This window comes from Corella eumyota, chromosome 4 (genome assembly GCF_963082875.1).
Source record: "Corella eumyota chromosome 4, kaCorEumy4.1, whole genome shotgun sequence".
In the NCBI taxonomy this organism is placed as follows: Eukaryota; Metazoa; Chordata; class Ascidiacea; order Phlebobranchia; family Corellidae; genus Corella; species Corella eumyota.
The window spans coordinates 13,341,666-13,367,801 of NC_137493.1; the positions used below are offsets into that span (position 1 = coordinate 13,341,666).

General features: G+C 32.7%; 5 protein-coding genes across 5 annotated transcripts; 1 reads left to right on the forward strand and 4 right to left on the reverse strand.

Annotated features, from left to right (window-relative positions):
* Positions 1-226: 226 nt before the first annotated feature.
* LOC145750379 (uncharacterized) lies at positions 227-7,763 on the reverse strand. The gene is made up of 8 exons (XM_082566401.1): positions 5,899-7,763; positions 2,847-2,943; positions 2,611-2,696; positions 2,290-2,442; positions 1,774-1,896; positions 1,528-1,623; positions 1,215-1,298; positions 227-1,093 (listed from the first exon to the last, which is right to left on the reverse strand). The coding sequence occupies exons 1-8, from the start codon at positions 5,992-5,994 to the stop codon at positions 890-892; spliced, it is 939 nt and encodes a 312-aa protein (XP_082422527.1). The 5' UTR covers positions 5,995-7,763; the 3' UTR covers positions 227-889.
* Positions 7,764-8,176: 413 nt separating this feature from the next.
* Positions 8,177-14,051, reverse strand: LOC145750892 (uncharacterized). Its single transcript, XM_082566964.1, has 16 exons — positions 13,997-14,051; positions 13,802-13,885; positions 13,584-13,685; positions 12,710-12,799; positions 12,106-12,297; positions 12,053-12,058; positions 11,762-11,851; positions 10,871-11,674; positions 10,639-10,797; positions 10,333-10,448; positions 10,123-10,240; positions 9,906-10,034; positions 9,470-9,619; positions 8,956-9,017; positions 8,454-8,655; positions 8,177-8,268 (listed from the first exon to the last, which is right to left on the reverse strand). Exons 1-16 carry the CDS (start codon positions 14,049-14,051, stop codon positions 8,177-8,179), a joined length of 2,451 nt encoding a protein of 816 aa, XP_082423090.1.
* A 1,138-nt stretch (positions 14,052-15,189) lies between these two features.
* Positions 15,190-15,837, reverse strand: LOC145750893 (pyridoxine/pyridoxamine 5'-phosphate oxidase-like). Its single transcript, XM_082566965.1, has one exon. The coding sequence runs from the start codon at positions 15,835-15,837 to the stop codon at positions 15,190-15,192; it is 648 nt and encodes a 215-aa protein (XP_082423091.1).
* Positions 15,838-16,475: 638 nt separating this feature from the next.
* LOC145751138 (ribonuclease P protein subunit p21-like) lies at positions 16,476-17,981 on the forward strand. Its single transcript, XM_082567229.1, has 4 exons — positions 16,476-16,549; positions 16,639-16,739; positions 17,224-17,306; positions 17,420-17,981. Exons 1-4 carry the CDS (start codon positions 16,481-16,483, stop codon positions 17,548-17,550), a joined length of 384 nt encoding a protein of 127 aa, XP_082423355.1. The 5' UTR covers positions 16,476-16,480; the 3' UTR covers positions 17,551-17,981.
* An 86-nt stretch (positions 17,982-18,067) lies between these two features.
* On the reverse strand, positions 18,068-20,635 carry LOC145751089 (uncharacterized). Its single transcript, XM_082567169.1, has 3 exons — positions 20,181-20,635; positions 19,571-19,987; positions 18,068-19,166 (listed from the first exon to the last, which is right to left on the reverse strand). The coding sequence occupies exons 1-3, from the start codon at positions 20,431-20,433 to the stop codon at positions 18,736-18,738; spliced, it is 1,101 nt and encodes a 366-aa protein (XP_082423295.1). The 5' UTR covers positions 20,434-20,635; the 3' UTR covers positions 18,068-18,735.
* Between the last annotated feature and the right edge of the window lie 5,501 nt (positions 20,636-26,136).

Below are 26,136 nucleotides of genomic sequence, written 5' to 3' on the forward strand. Positions count from 1 at the left end.
TCCATAAAATAAGTTTTTTTGAAAAGTGCTTTTACTTGATTTATTAGGCCATCCAATAGCATTGGCTAGTACAATAGCTCAAATATACAATAGCATTGGCCTTGGCCAGTACCATAGGCCAAATGTATATTAATAAACAACTAACCTGTCATCTTTATTTTTTCAATTAAAAATTAAAAATTGCTGTCCCTTCTAATATAAAATAAACAAAAAGTTTAGTGCTTCTTTGTTTTAAATAAAACTATGATAACATGAAAATATACAAAATCTGTAATTGAAAAAGATAAATTGCGTTTCAAACTGAAATTCGGATAAAAATCCAAAACTTTCAATAAAAAAGTGTTATCTAATAGAAAACAGAAGTGCATAAAAAGCAAAAAAGGCACAATGTAGTTGGATTTGTTAAAAAAAAAAATAAGAAAAAAATGTTTATTACAAAATAAGTCGATGTTGCAAAGCGTCCTAAAAACTGTTTTAACAGTAACATTGCTACACAAACTACTTCATTAAACGTGGTTAGACTTTTTTTTATAATAAATAGCTTTATCAAGCTAACTTTTGATCTATACAAATTCACTATACAACTGTTAATGTGTAAGAAAAAAATAAACAACAATACATTTGGCTAGCTCCTAATTTTGCTCGTTAAAGTGAGGTGAAAAAAAAACAATTCTACAAAAAGTGGAAAAGTCATTTTGATGCTCTTGTTAATAAAGTAACCTAACGTACTTTTATAATATTTTGGAAGTCTTAGGACTACTGGAAGACAATTTAATTTAATTTTGGCACGTAACAGACGAAAAGCAGCTACGATTGCACATCGTTGCGTCATAACTGAACGAGTATGACGTCATTTGTTTGAGTACAAGGAAAAAACATGAATTTTCTATTAGAGAAAATCTCCCTTTGGAAATTTTTCCTCCACGTCCAGTTTATCAGTGTTGTAGATCCTCTTGGAGCTGTGAGTAGAAGAGTTGTAGTCCTTGGATCGGATCCTTTTCATCTTTTTCATCGGAGTTCCGCTCCAGTCGTCGCTGAAGGAGTCAGATGCAGTGCTCCGGGCCGAAGCTGTAAGAACAGCTTTGCGAATAACCTAAATGAAACACAAATGTATTATTTTGTAACAAATTAATAATAATGCCCAATGTGAACATGTAATAGACAAAAAAAATTAAAAAGACCACATAAAAATCATATAAAAAATTTTAACTTACCAATCCTGGAACTCCTGTATAAGTTCTTAGATTTCCTTTCTTTAATCCTTTATAGTGTGCCGCAACTACCATTATAGTTGCAACCTAACATAATGTAACAGTTTTATATTAATAAAAGGTGAGATATACGCTTGTATAGATTTTTTAATATGATTAGCCCTTTGTTTTTAAAATGTAGGTATTTAATATACAAAAATTATTACAGAATTCTAATATATTTAAAATTTTGGACATTTTTTATTAGAAAAAGCTTTTTTAAATTAGAAAATCTATATTTTAGTACAATATTAACGACTAAATAAAAAAAACTTACAAAAAAGGTATTGATTCCAATAAGAAGTAATATTGCTGAAATTTTCATCATTCTTTTCATTCCTCCCATAACTATTAAAACACCATCTTTTAACGTCTAAAATAATAAAAAAATAAAAAAAATTATATTCAATACCCAAATAAATATATTAGAAAAAAATAGTAAAATTATAGTATTTTCAGAGATTAAACTTTCCATTTACAAATGCCAATCTATTTAAAATAACTGTAAACAACCACCACTTACGGCGTCCATGAGCACATCAAGATTTAAACTTTCTGACATGTCAATCCCAAGCGACGTTTTGAGCAAAGCTGACGTAGCGTCAATAATGGTCTCCAAACTTAATATCAGATCTTCTTTTAAAACCTAACGAATAAGGTAAAGTTTATTAATACTGGTTTTATCGTTTGTTATATTATTATTACCATATATTCGATCATGTTAATTTTTTTGTGAACGTATTTTTTACTTTAAGTGTCTAGAAATTAAACACATAAATATTAGTACGAATGTATATTTTATTGTAATCGCTTATATATTTAAGGCAATCGTCTTATAAGTCAAATTTTCAAGGTAAAATTGATTTAACAACAAAAATTGCCAGCCCCGAGAATCTAACTTAAAACATATGGTACAATGTGTTTAACTTAAGACAGAACCATTTAATGCTCCTACCGATTAAAAATGTAAAGCATTTTGCATTAAAAAAAAAACACAACTAAACGTAAGAGTTTAAAACTAAACAGTTTAATTGTTTACCATTTTTGCCATATTCCAGTAGGTGTCGTTGTCGAACAATAAATACTGATCAATTTTGGCCAAAAACACGAATATGTAAATCGACGCACAGAAAGTGCCGATTTCGGTAAAAACCATAATGATAATAAATGGTCGCAGTTTCTTATATTGCGCCTGTAATCGAATATCACAGATTATTAAATTAAGTTAGCCACAATTTTAAATTATTGATGAACAAAATGTTGCACTTAAAAATGACAAATTCGACATAACATGTAGCAAAAACGTTTTTTTTTATCATAAATCAATTAACTTAATTAAATTTATTTTATATTAGGTTACCTTGAATGTTCCATAGATGACTAGTACAGAAGATACAACGAGAACTAAGAAGTAAATAAGTGTGAACACGTAAAGAATTTTGTAAGCTGAAAAACAAAAATAACGATTTACATACATTTTAAGTTTGATACCCCTAAAATAAAAATAATTTCAAGATATGAAATAGCCTAAAGTTTTGTACTACGGATTACGATCGTACGAAACTGTTACTACCGCTTATTGAACTACGACCTCACCTGTTGGAAGTATAGCTAAATGCTCCCATATTGTAGGGCAAAGGCACTTTGGAAAACTGTACGACAAATTGAGGACAAATATTGCACTGAACACGACCTAAAAATAAACAAAACACCTTAAAATTTAAGTAAACAGCAAAACAAACATTACGTCATCGCTTATTTAACATGTGACGTCATGGAGTCCAGTTAGTTTTACGTGATTGCGGTTAGGGAGAAACAGAATCATAACACGCCGAAAAAAATGACGTCACAGAGATATCGGATGACGTCAGCTCGTCTTAAAATGGCGTGACATCCACGCTACGGCGACTCTCTATAGCCGCTTTAGTAAGTCCAAACGGTGTCGAATTTCGTAATAAACAATTAAGCCAGAAATCAAACTAAACCTTATCCAACGATTTTCCAATTACAACAATAAACAACCTCTTACTGGTTTATAGGAGCCCTGTATTGTTTCAGCCTTTGTACAACAAGCACAGCGTGTGTTAATTCTACAACCTGTCTTGCTAATTACTGTAATTTATTGAACAATCACCGGTGTACATTTGTATGTCAATACTTTTGTACAAGTTTTAGAAATAGAGAAGACTGTAAATGATTTTACACCATTAATCAATTAAAAATAGTTTATTTTTGACAAGTTTAATGCCCTGAGGTTAAAATTAAACTTGGTGTACAATTAATATTAATTTTACATTCACAATAGTTTAAAAATACAATTAAAATTTCAAGCGAAACTGGATTTATGTTTTATGAACATGTTAAACAGAAAAGTTAATAATTAATAGAAGCGTACACCTTTAAACTAACAGAACTCCAACTCAAGAGCGTCATGTAATAATTGTTTATTCAGTACTTAAGTTTTTAAAAATCGAAGTTAAACGTAGACGACGGAATATTATAAAGCCAAACTGTCGATATGGTTGAACACGTGTTCTGGTGACGTCACGAGTTACACAAAAGGCGATAAAAATCACAAAATTAATGCGATATCGTATAAAAGCTTTATTCAAAAAATGAAATATGTCAAATAAATTATTTGCGCTATTTTGGGCTTGAATGGTCAGCAATGAGACATCTAATTTTTGATGCTAAAAATAATATGAAAAGTTTTAAAATATATCTTCACGCCTTAGCAGTTTGCCATTTCCATGAATTTCATGCTAGGCAGTTATCGAAAACTACCAGTCTGACGACCGCGTACTTTTTGGAATAAGCAGTTTGATTATGACGTCACGCAGTGCGGGTACGCCAATATCAATATGTGCACAGTGAAGTTATAAACTTAAAATATAACTCTCTCCGTTTTGTAAAGTAGTTTCTTTTTGGAATAAAATTTATGTTTAAAATACAGATGTGAAACCTTTAAAAGTTTATGATTTGTGTGCCATGGCAAAACTTTTGTTTAATTTTATTACTTTTTTATTTACCTTTTGGTAAAGAGTAAAATGGCAACTTTATAAGCATCATAACTTGATACAACTTGAATTATGTAGCCTACAGTTTTAGGCCGTTCTGTTAAAAGCCCCAAAAGTCAAACAAAAATTCAACATTATTTACTGTGAATATATTCTTAACTTGAGGAACAGAAAGGCGGATCTCCAAAATGTTTACCCACAATAGGGTAAAAACGGGGGGTTACACACGTAAATAAAACTGGCAATAGGTCATACTTGACTTGTTGTTACATATCAAAGTAGGTTTCACACGAATGACCATGTAGAACTTAAGTCACTTAAGCTTTGGTAAAGCGTATCCAGGATTACTTTAAACTGCGATTATTTGTACATTTTACCTTTATTTACCTAAATCAATTCCTGGCATTTAATCTAATAGGGTTTTTATCACAAAAATGCAAGTATAACAGCAATGAAACTTGGTATAAACAAATGATTTGGCTTTAAAAAATGGGAAAAAACAACATCTATTTTTGATCTTGGCATTCTGTAATGGGAAAATTTTTATTTAAAGTAAATCAAGTGCAAAATACCAATGGCACCAAGCCTATAAATTGGTGATGACGCACATGTATTAATTAATGCATAACTAAACAATAATGTACATGCCAATTTCAAAGTAAGCAGTTTATAAAAATATTCCTAAAAATGCTTAAAAACCAGACAAAAATCATTATTTTATATATTTCATAGGCAATTTAATAAGAAAACAAAAGTACACTCCCCAAAATTACTCAAATACACGACGCCGTTTTGAAATTAAATTCATATCAAATTTTCAAGACTGAATAATGGGCGCTGAAGCCTCCGTCATCCAACTTTTAAGTAGGCTTCAAAACTTAAAATGACGTAACAATTGGGACTTATTGGCACGTGATAAAACAATTACACTTTGAAGAGCAACGAATTTATATTTTTTGTTGAAATAGAAATCTTATAAATATATTTGATAATATCAGGCAGACTAACAAAGTGGCAAAAAAACAAAAGTTAAACAAGTATGCCTTGTTGTTTATTTTAAATGTTATTTATCAGTGTAAACAAAATTGCTTAATTGCTGGCAACGCTGCAATTTTAGCTTGGCCTTATCAACTAATAAATAACAACACATACCAGCAATTTTTGCCTTTTTCAAACAACTTAAATTTATTTTTATTAACTGCTCTGTTTTTCCCATGACCGAGTTACTGTTTTAAATATGCAGAGATTGAGGCCAAAAAAACTTTTAATCCGATTTCGGCGAAATTAAAAAACAATAAAGTTCCAATTACCAGCGTTCAATTAATCCATTGTAAAACAAAGCCGCAAAATCACAATTGTCTTTTTTTGTTTACATTAAATGAATGCGTTGGACCAAATAGGTAATTGTTTAAATTCAATCAATTACAGACCAATCGGTTTGATTTAACATAATTTAAAACTTTGAAATGAAATAAGTTTACAAATTCCAATAAAATACCGCGAAATTCTATTTCAAGTTAAGTTCATAAACAGGCTATTTTGCGGTTATCCGTCATGTTTTTAGTCAGTTTTAAAGCCGCCCGAGGCTTTGTAACATTACTCTAAAGTAACCAAATAAAAATTCTACTTACGAAGCATCCAAATGCGGCAGCTATACTCCAAGTACCAGTGTCGAATTTTGGATGAAAACAAAAAAAGAAAAACGACGGCTTGCATTTGCCTTGCATGATTTTGAATTGATAGTTAAACTCTAATATACAATTTTTACCTCACTATAAGGTATTTCTAAATATACAAAAATATTTAAGTTTGTAGGTTGCTTCTTAAAAGTTTTTATTACCTTGTATACCCATAAACTTCATATACAATTACAGGCTACCTTTAACAAATTTTCAGTAGCCTAAATTACATGTTACATAAAATTTACTGTCTACCAGTGTCGAATTTTGGATGAAAACAAAAAAAGAAAAACGACGGCTTGCATTTGCCTTGCATGATTTTGAATTGATAGTTAAACTCTAATATACAATTTTTACCTCACTATAAGGTATTTCTAAATATACAAAAATATTTAAGTTTGTAGGTTGCTTCTTAAAAGTTTTTATTACCTTGTATACCCATAAACTTCATATACAATTACAGGCTACCTTTAACAAATTTTCAGTAGCCTAAATTACATGTTACATAAAATTTACTGTCTATATATCCCACTAACTTTCGCTGCTTATACTAAATTCATCATCATTATTTCGTATTGCTTAACCCAAGATTATTACCCAATCTCAGTCAAGTTTTACATTATTAATGAAACCTAGGTTTCCCTACAGGCTGTCATATCGGCAGTCAACGTGAGGTTTTGATCAAACTAGTTTTTTGTTAATTCCCCGAGGGTCTCTATCGATTAAGAAAAAACCTTGACATGGCAGAGATATTACTTGTGCTGATTAATCTTCATATAAATATAAATAAAAACCACAGTTAGGTAAGGAAGTAGGCATCTGACCTTGCCTTCTATTTGATTAGACAATACTTTTACGTTGAAAAATCGATAGTTTACCTTATTGGCAACATCGCAGAACTATTAAAGTCATATTAAAACTGTTTTAAAAATCTAGCAGTGTTTTTAAACACTTTTCTGAATCTTTTCTTGTCAGAACGTAGGAAGAAACCGCATCTCTAACAACAACTTCTAACGATTACTGTGTAAAAATGCGTTTCCTTATAAAACTAGTGACTAATCTCTAAATAACAGCCTTTGTCGAGATTTCGACATAAATCCGCGATCGGCAACACAATAGCCAGGATCAGCCCAAAAATAAAAAAAATCCAATTTTTAGCGTTCTTTAAAGCCAGACAATAAACACTTAGGTCTGTAATGTATCCTGCACTTGTATTACGTTATGCGCCAATGGTTAATCAAGTTTGAATGTATAAATATATCGACTTTTTCTATGTGAAGACACTAGATCAATACCAGAATATGAAACCAATCAACGAAATAAGCACTTTCTTATATACTTATAGATATACGGATACTGATTTATTAAACTACATTTTTTATTGACCTATTTTGACTTTTTTATGGCTTATATATAGTTGGTAACCGCGTAACTATGTTATATTTAAACAGTAGGCCAAGCATGAAACAGTTACTTATTAATAGAACTAAAACTGGCCTGTAACTTTCAAGTTAAAAATCGACTATTTACTTTACGTTTAAAGGAATTACTTGAGGTTTTCATTTTCATTTCACTGCGTTTATAGGTAAAAAGTCCTGATATTTCACTTAAGATAACAGTAGTTGCAAGTCCACAATTAATTCATTCTTGCATAAAAAACAACAAACCTTACTGGAACTTTGACTTGCTGTAATATAAATAAAATAAACAAAGTTTATCCTAGACTTATTAACAAACAAACTGTTTTTGCTGTGCTTTTCAACAGCTTGCAGTAATCTTTAAAAAACGTGGCTATTCTCTATCTATTGACACTTCATCTCTGCTTGTAACGCAGCACGGCAACTTTTAATCCTGTAACATTAGCAACAAAAGACTTGGCATCGAATGTCTGTAATCGACGTTTGCGCGTTGTGGAATGTTTGCGAATGGCACTTAGAGCTCTGGGCAGTTTTTTCTCCGAAGCCGGGGAGTAATCATCAGCTGTTTGCTCTTGGGCCCCATCTCGCGACTTAAAAAATGACCCACCAAATCGTTTAAAGCCAAGCGTTAGCTCCCTTTTTAAAAAATATAGCTTGAGTTGCTTACTGCTGTTGCATATATTTTATTAACGTTAACACGTTTAAAAATTATTAATATCACGTAATCACATAGTCTATAATTAAAATTGCTATTAAAAAATTTGCAAGCAATAAAGTAAACGCTATTCAAAGTAAAAATAGCATATGAAGAGTTATTCGATGTCTTCTTCTGTATGAGTGCCGCAAGGGGGTGCAGTTGCCCAAACATGATTGCACAACGTAATTTTTGTGTCGAATACGGTACCTAAAAATACAAAGTTACTGTTATATAACCTTTAAAAGCACATCTACGTGTTCTCTTGACGCAATCCAAATCTGAAAATTATTATAGAACGAAATTCAACCTACCTGACCTACTTAACCTCAAGATTGTTTTAAAGTAATAATGTGAGAAGAACCTCAAAGAAATATTGTGTTATTTTAACTTACCATTAGGACACGGTCTGAGCCACATATTTCCAAAAGAACATTCGTAATACGACGTACAGTCATTAGGAACAGCGTAAAACGCGCTCACTGTTTCAACATCGCAGCTCACGTGATTGATCGGGTCCTTCGGGCACGGTTCAGTCTCGCTGGCGCAAAAGCATTTTGTTAAACTTCTGTCCCAGCAGGAACCGGTCGAATTGCACTGCACATAATTTCTACAGTGTTATTAATTGTTACTTTTACTCACATTGTAGATAGGTTTAAATAACACACTGTCAGCATTAATTTAACCAATACCAACGGTTTCTCAGCTTTATTCATTTTACAGCCCCAACTCAAATTTAATGACAGTAAGTCAACGACCTTACTCTATTTATTGCATAATAAAAATATACTGTTATTCATTAAGCATAATTTTACTTGGTAAGTTATAATAATATGATTTATAAAAACAGATTTACTTTATTTTCTTGTTTTTAAATATTGACGAAAATTAACTTACATCGCTTTCGCTTTCGTATCCTAAAGGTGGAGGGCCTGCTATCAGTTCAGTAGGACAAAAACCTATAAATAATCCAAAAAAACAAAATTAAAGTTAAATTTTTATTAAGCAGTAAAATTTAACTTTACAGTGTACCAAAATGTTTTTTAGAACGGCGTGATTTTAGTTACTGTTATAGCTAAAGTCAATATTTGTAACGCGCTATAAACTTAATAAAAAAAATAAGTGTATCTATCTAACTATCATAAACAGGTAAAGAAAAAAGTTCGTAAAAATAAAAGCTCTTAACAAAACTCAATTTTTAAAAAACGCCGACACTCTCGCAAAACCATAAAAATAAAAATAGCTTTTATAGGTAGTTCAAAACTTTATGCCAATAAAAAAAACAAAATTCTTAGCAAAAAATTAAAAAAAACAAATTATTTAGGTCCAACTAAAAGTAGTGTTATACAATTTAACGTATATATTAAAATCTCGAAATTTTAAATTTCAAAAACTTGCAAAAAAATATTACCCAATGTTAACTCCTCTTCCATTTCTTCAAGCATATCTTCTGGAGAAGAAGGCTTGTCGCTCAAAACTATACTTCCCTCTGTTTTACTTGCCAAATCGTAATATATTCGTTCTCCCGGACTACTTGAATATGAATCCAACTCATCTATGCCTGGAACAATATATTAATTAAAAATATACATTTAACTTATATATAGATACAATATAATATGGTATATAAATATATCTATAATTTTTTTAAATGAGGCATCGTTGAAAGGGGAAAACTTGTCTTAACGCATTTTTAGTTGTACGTTAGGCCTATGCTAAAACATAAAACAGTTAACCCTTTAACTAAACTAAAAAAACTCTAACAGTATTGTGTTCAATTTACTCGTGATAACATAAAATTATATTAATATTTATGCGCTTTCTATGTATAAATATTCTAATCTTACTTCTTTTTTTTATTTCGTCTTTATCAGTATTGTCAGTCACATGGTTAATACAATATTCAGGATCAAGTGAGATACAAGGATCTTCACATACACCACAGCAACCAGTTAACCAAGGTAAAAAGGTACACCCTAAAATTTAAAAAAGGATCTTGTAATAATAGTTGTATTTTCCTCTTCTATTATTTAAAAAGTTAGTACTAAATGCAAAAAAACTCACCTTTCTTTTCATATAAAGCTATAGTAGAACTTTCCATGTAATCATCTTTTGCAGTTGCATCAGTAAAGAAAAATATTTTGCATCCCGAATTAAAGTCCGGTACTTCGTTAACAACATTCTGACAAACAAGAAATATTTGTTTAACGCTTAGTAGAATTTTTGGCGGCAGTAAATAAGACAAGCGTAGTGCTACAAATACAATTCAATTACAGTTAATCCACCCATTGCGTATTCCGGGCAATCACCACCTCCATGTGCGCTTAGACCATCAATGTAATCGATAATTTCATTTATGTTGGTAGTAGGTCCCAAAACAGCACCAACGTCTAAATGTAAATAATATTTTTATAACACATTTTAACAATTAAAAAATAAATCGACAGATAAAGAGATGTATATAATTTTTAAATATACAAAAATGTAGCGTTTGTTAAACGTTTAAATCAATCTGTAAACACCAATAACAAACTACCAAGCACAAATAAAAAGTTGTTAATAAAAATAGAAAGTTCTTACACGGATCGTTAAAAGTGCCAATTAACCAGCCTCCAGTCGGCGCGTTGGCACAAGCGTCATAACTCCCATCAATACAGTTGGTAAGCCACAGTTTTACCGCTTCTATCTCATTTTTCATTGAACCTGTGTCATCCACTACAAACCCTATATAAGATGGACCTTAAAAAAAACAGAGTAATCAAATAATGTTTGGCGAAGTCTTTTTGACTCAAAATTATTGACATATGTTTACCTTTTGGTTTACTAGTTGTTGTAGACGTTGTTGTGGTTGTTGTAGGTGTAGTAGGAGAAGTGTTGGTACTTGTCGTCGTTATCGTAGTATTACTATGAGTTTTAGATGTTGTAGTTGTTTTTGTTGCTGTTGTAGGAGTAGTTGGATTAATTGGCTTTGTTGTTGTAGTTGTTGTAGAATTAGTAGGATTTTTAGGTGTTGTAGTTGTTTTTGTTGTTGTTTTTGTTGTTGTGGGAGTAGTTGGGTTAATAGGCTTTTTTGTTGTAGTTGTTGTAGTGTGAGTTGGGTTTTTAGATGTTGTGGTTGTTTTTGTTGTTGTTGTTTTTGTTGTTGTTGTTGTGGGAGTAGTTGGGTTAATAGGCTTTGTTGTTGTAGTTGTTGTAGTGTGAGTTGGGTTTTTAGATGTTGTAGTTGTTTTTGTTGTTGTTGTTGCGGGAGTAGTTGGAATAATTGGTTTTGTTGTTGTAGAGTTAGTGGGGTTTTTAGGTGTTGTAGTTGTTTTTGTTGTTGTGGGAGTAGTTGGGTTAATAGGCTTTGTTGTTGTAGTTGTTGTAGTGTGAGTTGGGTTTTTAGATGTTGTAGTTGTTTTTGTTGTTGCGGTAGAAGTAGTAAGATCTTCTGTTGTTGTTAATGTTGTTGTTTTATCTGTAGAAACGGTTGTTGTCGATGATGAGCCATCTATAGAAGTCGTTGTGTGTGTTGTAGTGTCGGGAATACATTCTGGTGAGTTATATTCGTAATCGCAATACCCTAAGTCGGGATTAAACACTGTCCCTGCCGGGCAACTTTGCTTGTAAACAGCACCTATATAACAGAATTGTTATATCAACTCGTAACTGCCAATCATGATGTGCATTAACCTTATATACTGGACACAGTAGTTATATTTACCGTTAACGCAGTAGAAATATTCGGTACAACTTCCTGGAACTCGAAACTTGACGTCGGTTGGATCTCCGTGTTCATCAACACAGCGTTCAACTAAAACGAAAAATGACACAAGTTAGTTTTTTATCGTAGAAGTTATTCACGTGGTTATAAGATTAATATAAATCAGTCAGGTAATGCGAAATAAAGGTCATGGCACCAGACTACGAGCCGGGAAGTTTCGGGTTTGAGCCGCTTTTGAGCACAAGAAATACCGGTAGCTTAAAAAAACTCGTTACAACATCCAACGCATACCTCTTTCTAATAAAAAAAAAAAAAGAAACAAAAAATGAGTGGTTTACACTTACCGGGATCTGCTGTTATAGGTTTGTTTTCAGTTGTTGTTGTGGACGTTGTGGTAGTTAATGGGTTGTTATCTGTTGTTGTAGTTAACGGGTTGTTATCTGTTGTTGTAGATGTTGTTGTAGTTAATGGGGTGTTATCTGTTGTTGTCGTTGAAGTTATTGTTGTTGTTGTTTTTGAAATTGAATTTGATGGAGCTAAACAAAAGCATAAATTTTAGAAAACCAAAAAAGAAACTTAGATAAGTAGACTTTTATTAGTTCTTAGCTTAGCTTGTATTTCGAAAAGAAGTTTATTTTAATGATTACTCGTTGTTCCTGGTATACAAATAGGTGAGGATGATTCGTGATCACAAACTCCCTTGTCAGGGTTGAAAAATAATCCGCTAGGGCACGTTATCTTTTGAAAGGCACCTTGTGTTAAAAAATAATAAAAAAACAAAGATAAAAAATCCAAAACTTGATAAATTTAAAAAAATTATTAAATTTTATTTGACTAATTTATTTTAAATGTTTTTCTTGAATTTTATCATGTGGTGTACATAACGCTTAACTATGAATAATTTTAACGATCTCTTAAACATATTGTTTTTTGGCTACAATAAATTACCTCCAGCGCATGTATAATACTCAGTACAACTTCCAGGAACCCGAAACTTTATATCTAACCAGTTCCCGTTCTCATCAACGCACTTTTGAGCTAAAATAAAAATTGTTTTTATTAACTTAGGCATATTGTAAAAATTAGTAGTATAAACTGGCAGCATGTTGTAGTGGTTAAAACACTTGGATTCACTTCGTAGTGTTACTGGTTCGAACCCGACTGTTTTTATGTTGTAGCAAGTAAAACGCAATAAAAGTACGGAAATTTCTAGAGTCGAGTCAAAACAACTAGCAGTTAAATAGTTAGGCAACATACTCAAAAACACTCAAAACTGCACCGAGAATTACTTTATAGGTTTTGGCTAAAAAGTCGACCTTCTTGAAAAGATTATACCAGCACAAGAAAAATAAAATATTACATTTTGTAACAATAAACCATGTTTTTGGTTTTATAACTATTGGTTTTATTCACTTTTATGATAGCGCAAATTAAACCTCTTGGTGTCAAAACCAACCATTAGGTTAATAATTAGCAGGATATATCGCAAGTTCAATGATATACAAAAATGTCAAAGGATCTTATTGTCATATGTTTTAAACCTAACCGCACCAACGCCACACTATTCGCTCTTGAGCCTGACGTTTACGAATAGGTTATGGTGTCGGATTTATAAGCCAAAAGGTTTCGGATTCGAGCCGCACCAATACTAAGCTATCGTTCTTGAGCCCGGCGTTCACGAATAGCTTAAACACATCACAACCGCACGCCCTTACTCGATAAAAAAATTAAAAAAAACTGTTCCCTTAATATGAAAAAAATAAACCGGAAAAATTTGAAACGAAAATATTAAAACTTAAATTTGGCCTAATTAATTATCTACCTTCTGGTTCCATGCATTCATAAACGTTGTAAGAGTGATCACATCTTCCAGTTTTCTCATTAAACACTGTTCCTTCCGCACAGTTTCTTTCATATAAAATACCTGCAATAGATTTCTTTAATAAAAAAAAAAATTTACTCAAATATATTTGGTATATCTTTATATCAACTTTTGCGTTAAGAATGTATTTTTTATAATAAAATAAATATGGATCTTACCGTTTGCGCATTCGTAATAAGTTTCACATACCCCCTCTATCTTATAATTGCCATCTGGTAAAAATGTACAATCTATATCTGTAGCTAAATTGTAAAAAAACGTAAATGAAAAATAAATTATAGTTAAAATTTAAATTTAATTTTTAGAAATTTTAAATAAGGTATTTTTTTTGTAATTAACTATAAAATACTTGCCTGTAGAAGCGCGCCCACTCAAAAAGCATGCTAAAAGAAGTACCAAAAGTTTCATATTTTATATAATCGTTTTTACTGCGGACAAAACTAATTTGAAATGCGTAAGTTACAACCTCTATATATAGCTTGAAAGCGGAATAAATATAACTTTAAAGATTAAGGTAAAATTTACATTTTAATACGACGAAACCTTTGTATCTGTTTGCTTTAATTTCAACAGACGTCGTAAATAAAAATAGGAACCTCCCACGTCGAAGTTTTCTTGCAATAGCAAACAATAAACTTCAATAACACATTTACTTAAATTGTTGATCGCCTTTGTTTTACGATGTGGAAGAAAGATTCACGTTTTTTTTATTACATGTGGTTTAGAGATTGTTAGCGCGCGTGACTTTGCTGAAAGGTCACAAATAAGTCTTTCTTTAATTTCAGCACAATTTAGAATAAATTAAATTGTAAGACAAACACTTCAGCCTGAGTATGTCAAAATATTTTCCAGATTAAACAAATTCTGATTTATTTTTATGGATATCAATTAAGCGGGTAAAAAAATATTTACATTTCTGTTGGGTTTTCCCGTAATAAAATCTTCGAAGTGCCTTTTGTTATCTTAAATCAATATGGATTTTATCAGTAAAATTTATTTTGTATAATAAATACTTAAAATATGTTTAAGTATTTTAAAATAATTAAAAAGATTTGATTAATTGATTACTTTTTTGTTAGGCCTTAATCATCAAGAAAAAAATTAATTTAAAACTTTTCTTAAAATCGTTAATTTTAACACACTGTACACTGAAAATGTAAACCGATAAATGCTAAAATACATTTTTAATTTTATTAAATTATTCACAAACAAGTTCAACTGAAAATTTCTATTAAACAAGACAAATTCTCACATTTTCTTTGCATTTCACTATCCTTTATAGAGACAGCCGACTTAAACCATCAATAGTTATACCTATCAGATAGTTATATGTTACGCAATAAGCAAAAATTGCTATAATGCTTTGTTTTTAAGTAATTGTTTTATTGTGTATTTCAACTAACTAAGCAAAGCACATAGCGTTCAAAATTTTAGCAAACAATTTAATACCTTTCAAAGTAAATGTATTGGTATATACAAATTAAAACTTGACAATAATTAGATTTCCCGCACTATCCCGCATCCCGTATATTAGTATTGTCCGCTACTACGGGCAAAGTCTTACAAATTTCCATTTCGAATTTGAGTTCTTATCAAAGCGAATTCGTTCATCCAATCCGTTTGGAAACATTTCAAGAAATTCAATCGACTCGGGAACAATGCGGAACGATTTTATAAATTCTGGCTTCGGTATATCATTCTCCATTCCGGCAAATTTCTCCCTGAAAACCGCATGCCCTTTCTGCAATTCCGCATATTCCGTCGCCGTTATTATTCCGCTTTTATTAGCCGAACTTTGAGCATCTAGTTTCATTACGCTATGCCACGAATAGTAAGGCGAATCATGAACTGCTGGTATGGTAACAGCCTTGCCTTCAACTCGTGCAGTCCTCTGCGTTGTTAGCCACATAACCGTAAAAGAAACAACTGGATTTTTTTCTAGTTCTTTGTTTTTTCCTGACGGAATGTAGGTGTCAAAACAGAAACCTTCTTCAGTAACTTTACCCAATGTTACAACTCTAACTCTTGGTTTACCGTTGGACACTGTAGCTAGTGACATTGTTGTCGCAAATATATTATGCGAAAGTTCTAAGTTAAGCCATTCTTGAAATCGAGATATTGGATTAAGAAGGCCTATCTCTTCATCAGTTAAATGGTCCTTAAAACTAAGGTCTAAGTTTAAATTCAATGGCATTTTTTACTTTTAAATGCACTAACTTTAACTGCATATACTCATTGCCCACAATGGTATTATAGTTGAAATTCGTTGAAACAAAAAATAGGCTGTTACGCCGGATTAAGTTACTTTTGCTAAAAGGAATTCAAGTTTTGTCGACCGTATAGTTTTCTGTAATTTGAAACAAGAATAAACAAAGTCAAGCCTACCATGTTAGTTAACCAATATACAAGTCTTAGTACTTAATCTTGTACAACGACTTTTCCACTTTGCGAATTCAAAAAAAATGTTTATGTTAAAAACAAATAAGCAAACAAAACAAAAAACATATAGCTTAATATTCAGTTTGTTGCATAAGCTTATTTTTCCTTACTTATTTTGCGCAAGGCCTGGGTAACAACTCAAATACGTGACGATATTGATGAAAAAAAAACCTTGCATTGCAGTATTATTCATTATTGTAATTAGGTAATAAACAAAATAGAGCATAATAATAAAATAAGGCGGATTATTTAAGACGCCCTTAATATCCTAACGAGTCATTTTCAGCACTTTTTGTAACCGTAAACTTTATAACTTGCGTTAAAAATGGCAACCCTGTAATTATTTTTCACAGGGAAATCCCCCAAATTATAGCATTCTGTTTGAAAAAAAATGCAACATGGGAAAGAAAGGAATTTCGAGCACTCACAAACGAGATGTTTTTCATCGATTAAATTACCTGTACCAGGTGATTTCAATAAACAAAATGCATTTATTAAGTGTGGTAAAATATCTGAAGTCTAGCATGTTAACGTTATCTTAACAATGTATTTTTAGGCGGCACATTTTGCTTTGACGATGAAACCTCCAAATGTTGAATTATCAAAATATTATTCCAACACGATGAAGGTCTTGGCACTTAAAAACGTTGACAGATTGTAAGTTTTATGCGTTTTATGTTTTAAAAAATGTTTGGTTTAATTACTACGGAAAAAACATTAATTAAATTACTAATGTTTTTTTTTCATTTATTTATTTTTGATGTGGAAAGGTTGACTTTACAACCCTAACATAGAGTAACATCAGTTACCCCAACCTAGCCTTGAGTTGCTTTTGGCAGTTTGGGATATTATAGATTATATTTAACCATCAATTAAGCTGTTGTTTAAGTGCTGGCTCAGCATAAGTTCATACTGTTTATGACGCCTTACTCACTACAGCATGAGAGCAGTGGGGATCATCAACCCACGACCTCATGTACAACCCACGACCTCATGTAGTATGGAAAGTGTTCTGACCACCACACAACGCTGCCAGTACTCTATAAATAAACAAAGACCCAATTAAAAAATATAACGAAAAAAAATTAACAGTCAAGTAACAAAAGCTAAAGACCTTAAACTATATATATCTTTACTTTAGAAGTCCTTATATAAAAAGAACTATATGCAAAAAATGTTATATCATATTACTACCAGGAATTACGAGTAAAGTAAGAAATAAAAGTAAGTAGACAAAACTTCAATTACAAAACAAAAAAATATTTAAAAAGAACCATATTATATATATGGTCAATTGTAATGTATATATTTAATTAAAATGTTTTGTTTTTTAACAGAAGGAAAAAAAGGTCATCTTATAATAAGTTGTACTGAATGCGGCGAATTAAAAAGATTTTTGCTAAATCCTGATTATAAACTGTGGCATGATAAAAATGATGGCACTCACAGGGTTTTAGAAATGCCTTGAACTGTAATTTGTTTTATTATTTAAACAAAGTGCTAACATAAAATGTGTTTGGTTAATTTTATTTATTAACTTTACTTCTCATTGAAAATATAATTTTTTTGTACCTTTTATTTAATACATATAGTTTTAAAACATTGTTTACTAAAAACATTGTTTAAAAACACATTCTAAAAACATTGTTTACTAAATTACTTTGCAATGTAGTTGTGTAACATGATACATTATATAGGCGGTAGGTGGCTCCAGAGAGCCAATATGTCATTTGAAATCCGTCTATTTGCAGAAACGTTTTTGCAGAGTAAACTGCACCGTTAAATTAAATAGCGTAGGCGTTACGGGCCATATGGCAATTCGCCATTCTAATCTATTTCTTTCATTTCCTATATCGTAAATATTTCCTTACCAGATTTTATTATTATTTTTTAAATGGCATTTTTTTGTTATTGTTTTATTCTTGGAAATCTTAACTTTGTAATTTCTCTTTCTTAAAATCACTTAATTAGGTAACTATTCAAATATTTTTTTTATTTTTTGTATTTTTTATGAAATTTTTGAACAAAAATGGCGATTTAAAACATATAAGAAATAAAATTTGAGGTTAAAAATGAAAACAAAAAAAAACAAAGATTAAATTTTAAGAAACGGTACAATTACCAAAGTCGTTTTTAACAGTGTGTACTGCGGACTGCCACTAACATTAATTAGCAGAAAAGGCTTCATAATCGTCGCTTGGCGACGCTATTTTTGGCTGTCATAAAACGACAACAATATTTTGAAAAGTAGTAAGAAAAAACACAACACTGAAGCAGAAACTGCAAGATAAAAAAAAGGTTTAAAACAAATGTTCTAGTATAGAAATCGTTGAATTAGAGAGCAGGCAGTGTGGCAAGCTATTGTTATTCGTTGTCACTCAGTCAGTTAGCTCAGGCGAGCATTGTCAGGGCAAGCCCAGTGGTCAAGCAAAAATACACCTTTAAAACCATAGTCCACTTTGAAACGCGGGCTTTGCCGGCCCTTCGTAGAAAAGAACACCTTCCAGTCGACACACATACATTTTAAAACACACAAGAAACAATGACCCATTTTATGACGTCATTGTTTGCGAGGTACAGCGTTGTGTACCTGAGGCGTCATGGGTGTGCAAATAAAGAGACAAGAGCACCAGCAAAATGGAACTAAAATCGTCTAAAACGAGGCGCTGCGAAGGCGCATATAGTCAAAACGAAAAGGTAAACATCTGCACATTGGCCGCGAGGTGGCAGAGTAGGCTCTTTTTCGACGGTCACGGCCACCGCCGCAAGCTGCAGTTCGGGAAACAATATCGCGCCAGACCGCTAAAAGTTGGGTATCTCGCTCGGGCGAGGGTCGAACCAGGGAGGGGTTGACAGATTCGTCACTCCAAGGTTCAAGTTCACATCGGTAGTTGTCGACCAGTTTGGCACCGGACCCGACTTCGGGCAGGGTGGGTAATTTTCTAGAGTGGCGACGGTCGTTAATTCGTCGTTGCTCGTCGACCAAAGTTTCTAGGCTGTACTCGTGCAGGCGATCTAACTGTTCGCTTGATTTCTCGGCGTCCAGCAAATCGGCCTTAGTGGCAACGGTGACGATCGGAATTTCTGAGGAAAGAAAAACAAAAGTTAAATTTGTTGACCTAGTTAATGTTGCAACAGCGTGCGGCAATCCGCCTTTCTCTTTCCATTCTCTCCAAGTTCAAACAAACTCGGGAGAGAGAAAACCCTAGCTGCTCTTATCGACATTAGTGTATGTGCGAGCGCGTGCGCGCATTTAGTTCATTACACAGCACCGGCAAAAGACGCATCAGCGTGCGCAAGCCGGCCAATGCGCGAGAGAGGCTTGTTTACCAGGTTTTTAAAGGCAATTTGTCAAAATCGTTTCTCTAAGTCGAAGCGATAAAACGCAGCCACGTGAAAAAGCCCTATGCCAACCCGTTACGTAACCCGAATTACTTTTAACAACATTACACATGATAATTGCATAACCAATAACAAATACAACTTACTGTTAACTGTAGTGTGTTTCGAGGCCCGAATTGCTTGGTCGACCAAATTCATTAAACGGGTTTGTGGTTCTTGGTTCAGCGCTGCAACATTCAGCACCAGGTCAATTCGGCGATGGGCTTCGAGTATCTTGTGATACCGCTTCTTGATTGTTTCTTTCGACATCAACAATACACAGGGTATGCATTTGGCCGGAATTCGGCCTTCCAAAACGTAACGAAGTATAAGAACGGCATGATCGTCGGCATGAATATCTTCGAACCCACGGGTGTCGTAAAACACGACCTTGCCTCCTGCTTTTTTGTTGTGGTACATCACACATTCGTCTATAACATGATTTCGGCCAGGGCAATATTTAGCGCGATCCTTCCATTCCTGTGTAAGGGCCATATTCATAGAATTGATCAAGGATGTTTTGCCTGAAAAAAAAACACATGTAAATTAAAATTGACATACTAGTTTTAATGTTATTGGATTTAGTTTAAGGCGTGTTTACAAAATATATAAAACTACGTCGTGTAAGTATATGCTTTACAAGCCGCAAGGCCGCAAACGGAGTTTACGCTTTAACTTTACATTAGAACACTACAAACTAAAGTCGTAAATATTTACCTGAAGCCTTGGGCCCGATCACTAGAACATTGAGATTTGTGTTAAGATGATGAAAACAACTTTTAATTAACTTTCTGCTTCTTTCATTTACATCGCCGGCTGGCCTTTTCGGGGCTTGGGCATTGCCAGCAGGATGCCTTGTTCTTTCGAATACCTCATTATGATTGCAATCTAACTTTCCTTCGCCTGCTGTTGCTTTGTCTAAAATATTAGCCTCGGTGGTTGCTGCTGATTGTGGAGCCATAACTCTCATTTAGTTCATTTCAGGTTGTGCTTTACTTGTTCACGTATTAGTTGAGAATAAACTGCAAATCGAAATGCGTTCGCATTTCTAGGCCCAGCAAACAACCGCAGAGAACTCGATTAAAAAAACTGACTCTTGCGCAAGCGAGATGACGCCAGCGCTAGAAAAAGGCAAAGCAATGGGCGCGACCACTAAAAGGTTGCGCGATCAGCTGTAAAATAAAGTAAACAACGTTTTTAAACTAATTTTAAAATTATTTCGTTCACTAAAACACTTCATGTAAAAATGAAGATATATATAATAAGGTTAAGTAAAAATTAACTTTTTTAGATGAAAAATAAAGGACACGCGCACACATTCCAACCCTTAATAACTGGTCGTGCCCGAGCCAAACTGAGCCGGTATTGTTGCGAAATATCTCTCGTTTTTAACATAAAGAGAAAAACTGTTTGTTTCGCAATGTTAGGAAACCGTCAGAGTGAAGCTAGCATCTTTGTTATCCCAAGCGAACGGCTTTTGTTTATCGCTAAATATTAATATTTGCGGCCTAATCAGCTATAAAACCGCCAGTTCATTAGTTTAAATTTCGCAAGCCAACACAAATCAATTAATGATCTCCCTAATGGCGTTTTTTTGCAAACAACTAATGATAAACAAGTCGTAAACTCAGTTCAAAAAAGGAACACCTGAAAAAACTAAAGTGTTGCAACATATTTACTCAAAAATCCCGTTCCTTTTCAAACCCATTATAGCGTTGGATATATTTCACAATAGATGTCGAAATGACGCCAATCTACGTCTACGCTTCATTATCAATATATTCAATTACATTACATCATTTTATTGGTAAGGCCCGAGCGCTGGTAGTCAGAAAAAATGACGTACCCAATTAATTGTTTTATTGTTTTAACAATACCTTCTATGACATACACGCAGTACTTGGGTTTCAACTTTAGGAATATTATTTTATTATCAAATTTTCCGGTCGAAAATACCATTTAAACTAAGGAATGACGCCGACAAATGGATTTGGTTACCAGCCAATGGCGATTCGCTACGCAAATAAGATAATAATGAAAACTTGAACTTTTCGGAGCACTTTAGGCTAAACTGCTTTTGGATAATGGTTATCGAAAATAAATCGAGCAAGATAGCATCTAAATCCCATTTTAGCTCTACGTCATAATACCAATTCCTGGTTAAGTGGTCCTCATTCGATGACGTGCAGGAAAACCTTATGTAAAATACAAGACGATATAAGGAAGTGTAATTAAACTGAATATATACTTGCGGTAGCAGATTGCCCCTACTGATAATTCGTTAAACCAATCTATATTGCAGGTCAGTTAGGTTTACACGGCCAAGACAATATAATGAAGAGAATAAAAAGAGAAAAACGAAGAATGAGAAAGAAGTTGACCAATTGGAGCTTGAGAAACCGGCGTTTATGGGTATAAAGATAAGCGGTGCGTTAAAATTTGCGATATATAGCTTTCAACTCGTTTACACAAGAAAAATGAATAAGTAAAGTTTAAAAGCATAACATAGGTTAACCCTTATTAGTAATAAAAAGCCTAAAAACTAAAATTTGAGGCATTTACATAATGCTAGTATATAAAAAACGCTACATCGCTAAAATTAACGGATCGCAATATTTTACGGCACAACTCATCTAGCCGGCCGGCGGATCGATTATGCTCTCGCACAGGGTTGCGTAATTTTCTTTGTGACGTCACAAAGCCCATGTACGCTTATTAACCAATCAGAAGCGATGTCGAAATAAGCATTTGTTGTACTTCAACGAATTCTATGAATTATTGACTCGGTTTGAAAATGCGCGATTACGTAAAAAAAACAAGCTAATGACAAACAGGTTTTAACACTCCTTGATTTGCGACTTACAAATATCTACGTACGTGGCCCTGTTATTACAAACAAATAGACTGTTGCATAATTGAACCAGTTAATCAGTAACAAAAGATTTAGGGTGGGGGAATTTAAATTTACGCCTGGAAACCAGACTTTTGATTACATGAAAGTCAATTTAAGCCCGTTTTTGGACCTATTATTTTTACTAGACTATTTCGCAATTTTTTCCGAAAATTACGGTACCAATATTTCGCAACATCGTCTATTATGTTGCTAAGGCTATTTCGCAACGGCATCAGGCCGTACCATTTATCCGAATTTCGCAATTTGATGATGACGTCACGCTCAAAATTTCGAAACAAGAGATTGTTTAGGTCTCAACGGTGCTCAAAAGTCGTCCATAAAAAGTCGCGGTAACTAAGCGAAATAAACCACACAAAATAAGAAAAAAAATCAAGTTTTAAACATGTTTAAGCCTACACAATACCTATTCATATTGTATGTTAAATAGAACTGCTCAATAGATAAGTAATCAATATTTAAAATTGAATCGAAAGTAGTTCACTCCGAGTCGGCACTGAATTATAACGAGCCGGCGTTTTCAGTCAGCTGATCATTGTGTTTCGCTTCGCTGAATAATGGATGAGTCAGCCCGTTGACACGTCATAATCATACATGCAACCGCGAAGAATGAGCGGCCGGCCTTTTTTTAAATATATTATGACAGTCAATACAAAAACAATGTGAGCGCCTGAAATTTATGACATTGCATGGACACGTTATTTCCTGCTGCGCAGCTAAAGAGGCTTTTGTCCTTTTAAACCGTTGCTAAGGGAAGTTGCGCAAACGAGTGTAACTAGCTGTTTATTTCACAACCCTCTAGTCATATTACTGAAATGATTTTGTTAAAAAAGCAACTTACATGACAACCTGTCAGCGCGTACCGGCACCATAACGAATTAGACACATATATGTTTTATTTTATTATAGAACACTTTTCTAGGCCGTTATTGTGTATATAGGTAGGTGTGTGGTAAAAACTGGCCTTAAAATATTTGCTTTGTGTTCTATATTTAGCAGGGCCCTTCAAATAGACTAAAGGACCTACGGGTAGACATATGGTTATATTAAAAAAACCTTCTTGTGCAAAATCTGTATAAGAGAAAACTAAACACGACCGAAATACCAATGCAAAGAGTGCAATTATAATACGGTCTATATTTAGCTCGTTCAATTAACACCCCACGCCGGCCGGCTTGTAATATTGATTACCTATACCACATATGAATCATAACTGCAACGGGTATGCATGCAGCATGTAATGATGCATTGTTTTGCCTGTCAACACTGTTACATCTATAACAGCTAAGCCGAAACAGGAACTTGTAGCGCTAATGCGCGATGCAATTTGAAATTAATTACTAATTGTAAACTTCCACATAACAATATAATGTATTTACAACAGGATAGTGTAATCTTAATCAAATATTTGAAGTCTTTATTTCAACACTTGTTTGTGTAGTGAAAAAAACACAATATTAAAATAGATTCTTTTGTAAAAAAATGAATATAAAATGTGTTACAACTATATTTATTTAAAAACTGTTAAATTATTGATTTCTGATTCAAATTATAAGCAAACAGAATATAAAATTGGGGAAAAGTTTTGCACACGTTTAACCTGGGAAACTACCTTTAGAAAATTTAACGAAAAAAATCCCCGAAAAAAACACCAAGGATATTTTTAAGTCTCAAAAATAAGGAACCTACTGTTTCGTACTTTAATATAGATCACCTGATGTCTGGAATACCTGGTTTTTAACCCAAAGTAACCTTCTAAAAAAAATAATATTGGAAAATCTAAGAACCAATTTTTTACATCTACTCCTATTGAAATAATATGCAAATACATTCTCCAAATGTAATCTATTAAAAAAAAAAAAAAAATAATCGTTTTTAACCACAGTTTAAAGTACAGTAAACAGGATATATTAAGGTTGTTAAAAGCAAAACAAAATTTCATAAACGTTATGTAACATTCTTATCTTGCTAAGAAAACAGGATAAATAAGTAGGCCAACATACGGCTTAGCATGTAAAACCAGTTCCTATCATGTAAAACAAAATCGCTTTGAACTAGGCTAAGTTTATAACAAGTTAATAAACAGCATGACATTACTACATTTTAACACATTCGCAAAAACATCAATATTTACTCAATTTTCGTGGGAATGGCGCCATAAAAGGGGGTAAAGTATGGAACGAGGCGGCTTCAGAGGAGTAGTTGGGTAAAAAGTGTCGGCGCGAAGGTAGGCGTGTAACATACAAAATCCAATGACAGAAAGCCTGATGAATAACATTACTTGTAAATGAAAACCGCTGGAGAGCATGACCTTATGTGTGATTATGACCTCATAAATAACTTATTAGTGTTATGTATGGTAACTAAGCCAAGGAGGTATTTACAAATTTCCCATAAAGAAAGAAAAAAAAGCCCAGGAGTTCACATATTCCTAATACGTGATGTAGTACACGTTTAGTGTATTCTAATGAACGCCTAATCAAATTCAAACAAAGTAAAAAAAGTTTTCCATTGGGTTAATAAACATGTGTACTTGCACGTTTCATAGAGGTTAAGAGGTTATCATCCACTTTGCCAGGAAACTTTACGTCCACGGTTAAATTTATTAACGGCTGACGTCACTCGCTACGCAAATCGCGGTGCTCTTATTCCGATTTGTTCCAAAAATAAAAAACGTCCCGCAAAAATACACGTCAAAATATAATATGACAACGCAATGCACATTTTCTCCATCGCACTTAAGCCATTATAGATTGAATATAATTGTTACCGATTTAGATTTAAAAATCAAAAATAGATTGCGAAGTGTGTAGGTTTGAAAAGATTTACTCAAATTAAATCTAAATGCTATATATGCGCGATATTATAATAGCTGGCGGTCAGAATATTAATTTTAAATCGACCCAATATTCAGCTGTAACTCTTAAATTAAAGGGCAATCTTTTACGGGCTACTGAATAGGGGTAATTGCCGCATTGTGTCCTTATTGTCGCCTTTAAAAAATATAACCAGTTTTCTTTTTTGGGTATAATTGGGATCGGAGAAAATATAATAACCCCTTATTATGGAGAAATTGGTGTAATTAATGCTGATACTTACATAATCGCGAAAAGTCCATAAAGCTAGTTGGGTACACAATTGAGAACTCTATTTTCGAAAACAAATGGCTTTAATTGGTCATTAGTATCATACAAAATACAATTTAATTAGGCAAAATTTTTAGAAAAATCGTGTAAACGTTAATTAAGTCATCGAAATGTAAGTTATTAGGCTAAATCTGTTTTGAAAGGGTGTTTTTTTGTATATTATGATAACAATTTTTAACGATTTCATCATCCAAAAAAATATCCAAACAGGTAATTTTCGCTAAACAAGTCGTAATGATTAATGTATATTATTTAAACTGGCTCAAAGTCATTAAATTTAAATAGAGTATTGGTTTTATATGAACTTTAGTCTACAGTTTCAAAAATCCGATATGTTACGACTTTTTATAAAACCCATTGCACAACAAACCTAATGTTATTGATCTCTATTAAATTTTATTGTTATCGGAGCACGCGACAATTTTTTGAATAAAATTTTTCCAAAACAATAACGGTGCCAACACGAGACTATACCCATGTCAAGTTTATTATTTTTACATCTGGTATTTAGTGGGGTTAACACGCATAATTTTCGGATCATGAGACGTAATTGCTGCCACGAACTTAGAGGCTAAATTTAGACGTTCGCTGCTGCTTTTAACAAGAAAAAAAGAAA

Excerpts from the sequence above, each read along its gene's own strand:
- LOC145750379 (XM_082566401.1), bottom strand. The coding sequence starts at position 5,994 with ATGCAAGGCAAATGCAAGCCGTCGTTTTTCTTTTTTTGTTTTCATCCA. Across the intron at positions 1,897-2,289 it reads ACTGGAATATGGCAAAAATG|GTTTTAAAAGAAGATCTGAT; the intron begins GTAAACAATTAA and ends CTTATTCGTTAG. Across the intron at positions 1,094-1,214 it reads ATACAGGAGTTCCAGGATTG|GTTATTCGCAAAGCTGTTCT; the intron begins GTAAGTTAAAAT and ends TGTTTCATTTAG.
- LOC145750892 (XM_082566964.1), bottom strand. The coding sequence starts at position 14,051 with ATGAAACTTTTGGTACTTCTTTTAGCATGCTTTTTGAGTGGGCGCGCT. Across the intron at positions 12,800-13,583 it reads TGAATGCATGGAACCAGAAG|CTCAAAAGTGCGTTGATGAG; the intron begins GTAGATAATTAA and ends TTTTTATTTTAG. Across the intron at positions 10,449-10,638 it reads TGGCACTTTTAACGATCCGT|ACGTTGGTGCTGTTTTGGGA; the intron begins GTAAGAACTTTC and ends ATTTACATTTAG.
- LOC145750893 (XM_082566965.1), bottom strand. The coding sequence starts at position 15,837 with ATGCCATTGAATTTAAACTTAGACCTTAGTTTTAAGGACCATTTAACT.
- LOC145751138 (XM_082567229.1), top strand. The coding sequence starts at position 16,481 with ATGGGAAAGAAAGGAATTTCGAGCACTCACAAACGAGATGTTTTTCAT. Across the intron at positions 16,740-17,223 it reads CTTAAAAACGTTGACAGATT|AAGTCCTTATATAAAAAGAA; the intron begins GTAAGTTTTATG and ends TCTTTACTTTAG. Across the intron at positions 17,307-17,419 it reads GAGTAAAGTAAGAAATAAAA|AAGGAAAAAAAGGTCATCTT; the intron begins GTAAGTAGACAA and ends GTTTTTTAACAG.
- LOC145751089 (XM_082567169.1), bottom strand. The coding sequence starts at position 20,433 with ATGAGAGTTATGGCTCCACAATCAGCAGCAACCACCGAGGCTAATATT. Across the intron at positions 19,988-20,180 it reads GATCGGGCCCAAGGCTTCAG|GCAAAACATCCTTGATCAAT; the intron begins GTAAATATTTAC and ends TTTTTTTTTCAG. Across the intron at positions 19,167-19,570 it reads GAAACACACTACAGTTAACA|AAATTCCGATCGTCACCGTT; the intron begins GTAAGTTGTATT and ends TTCTTTCCTCAG.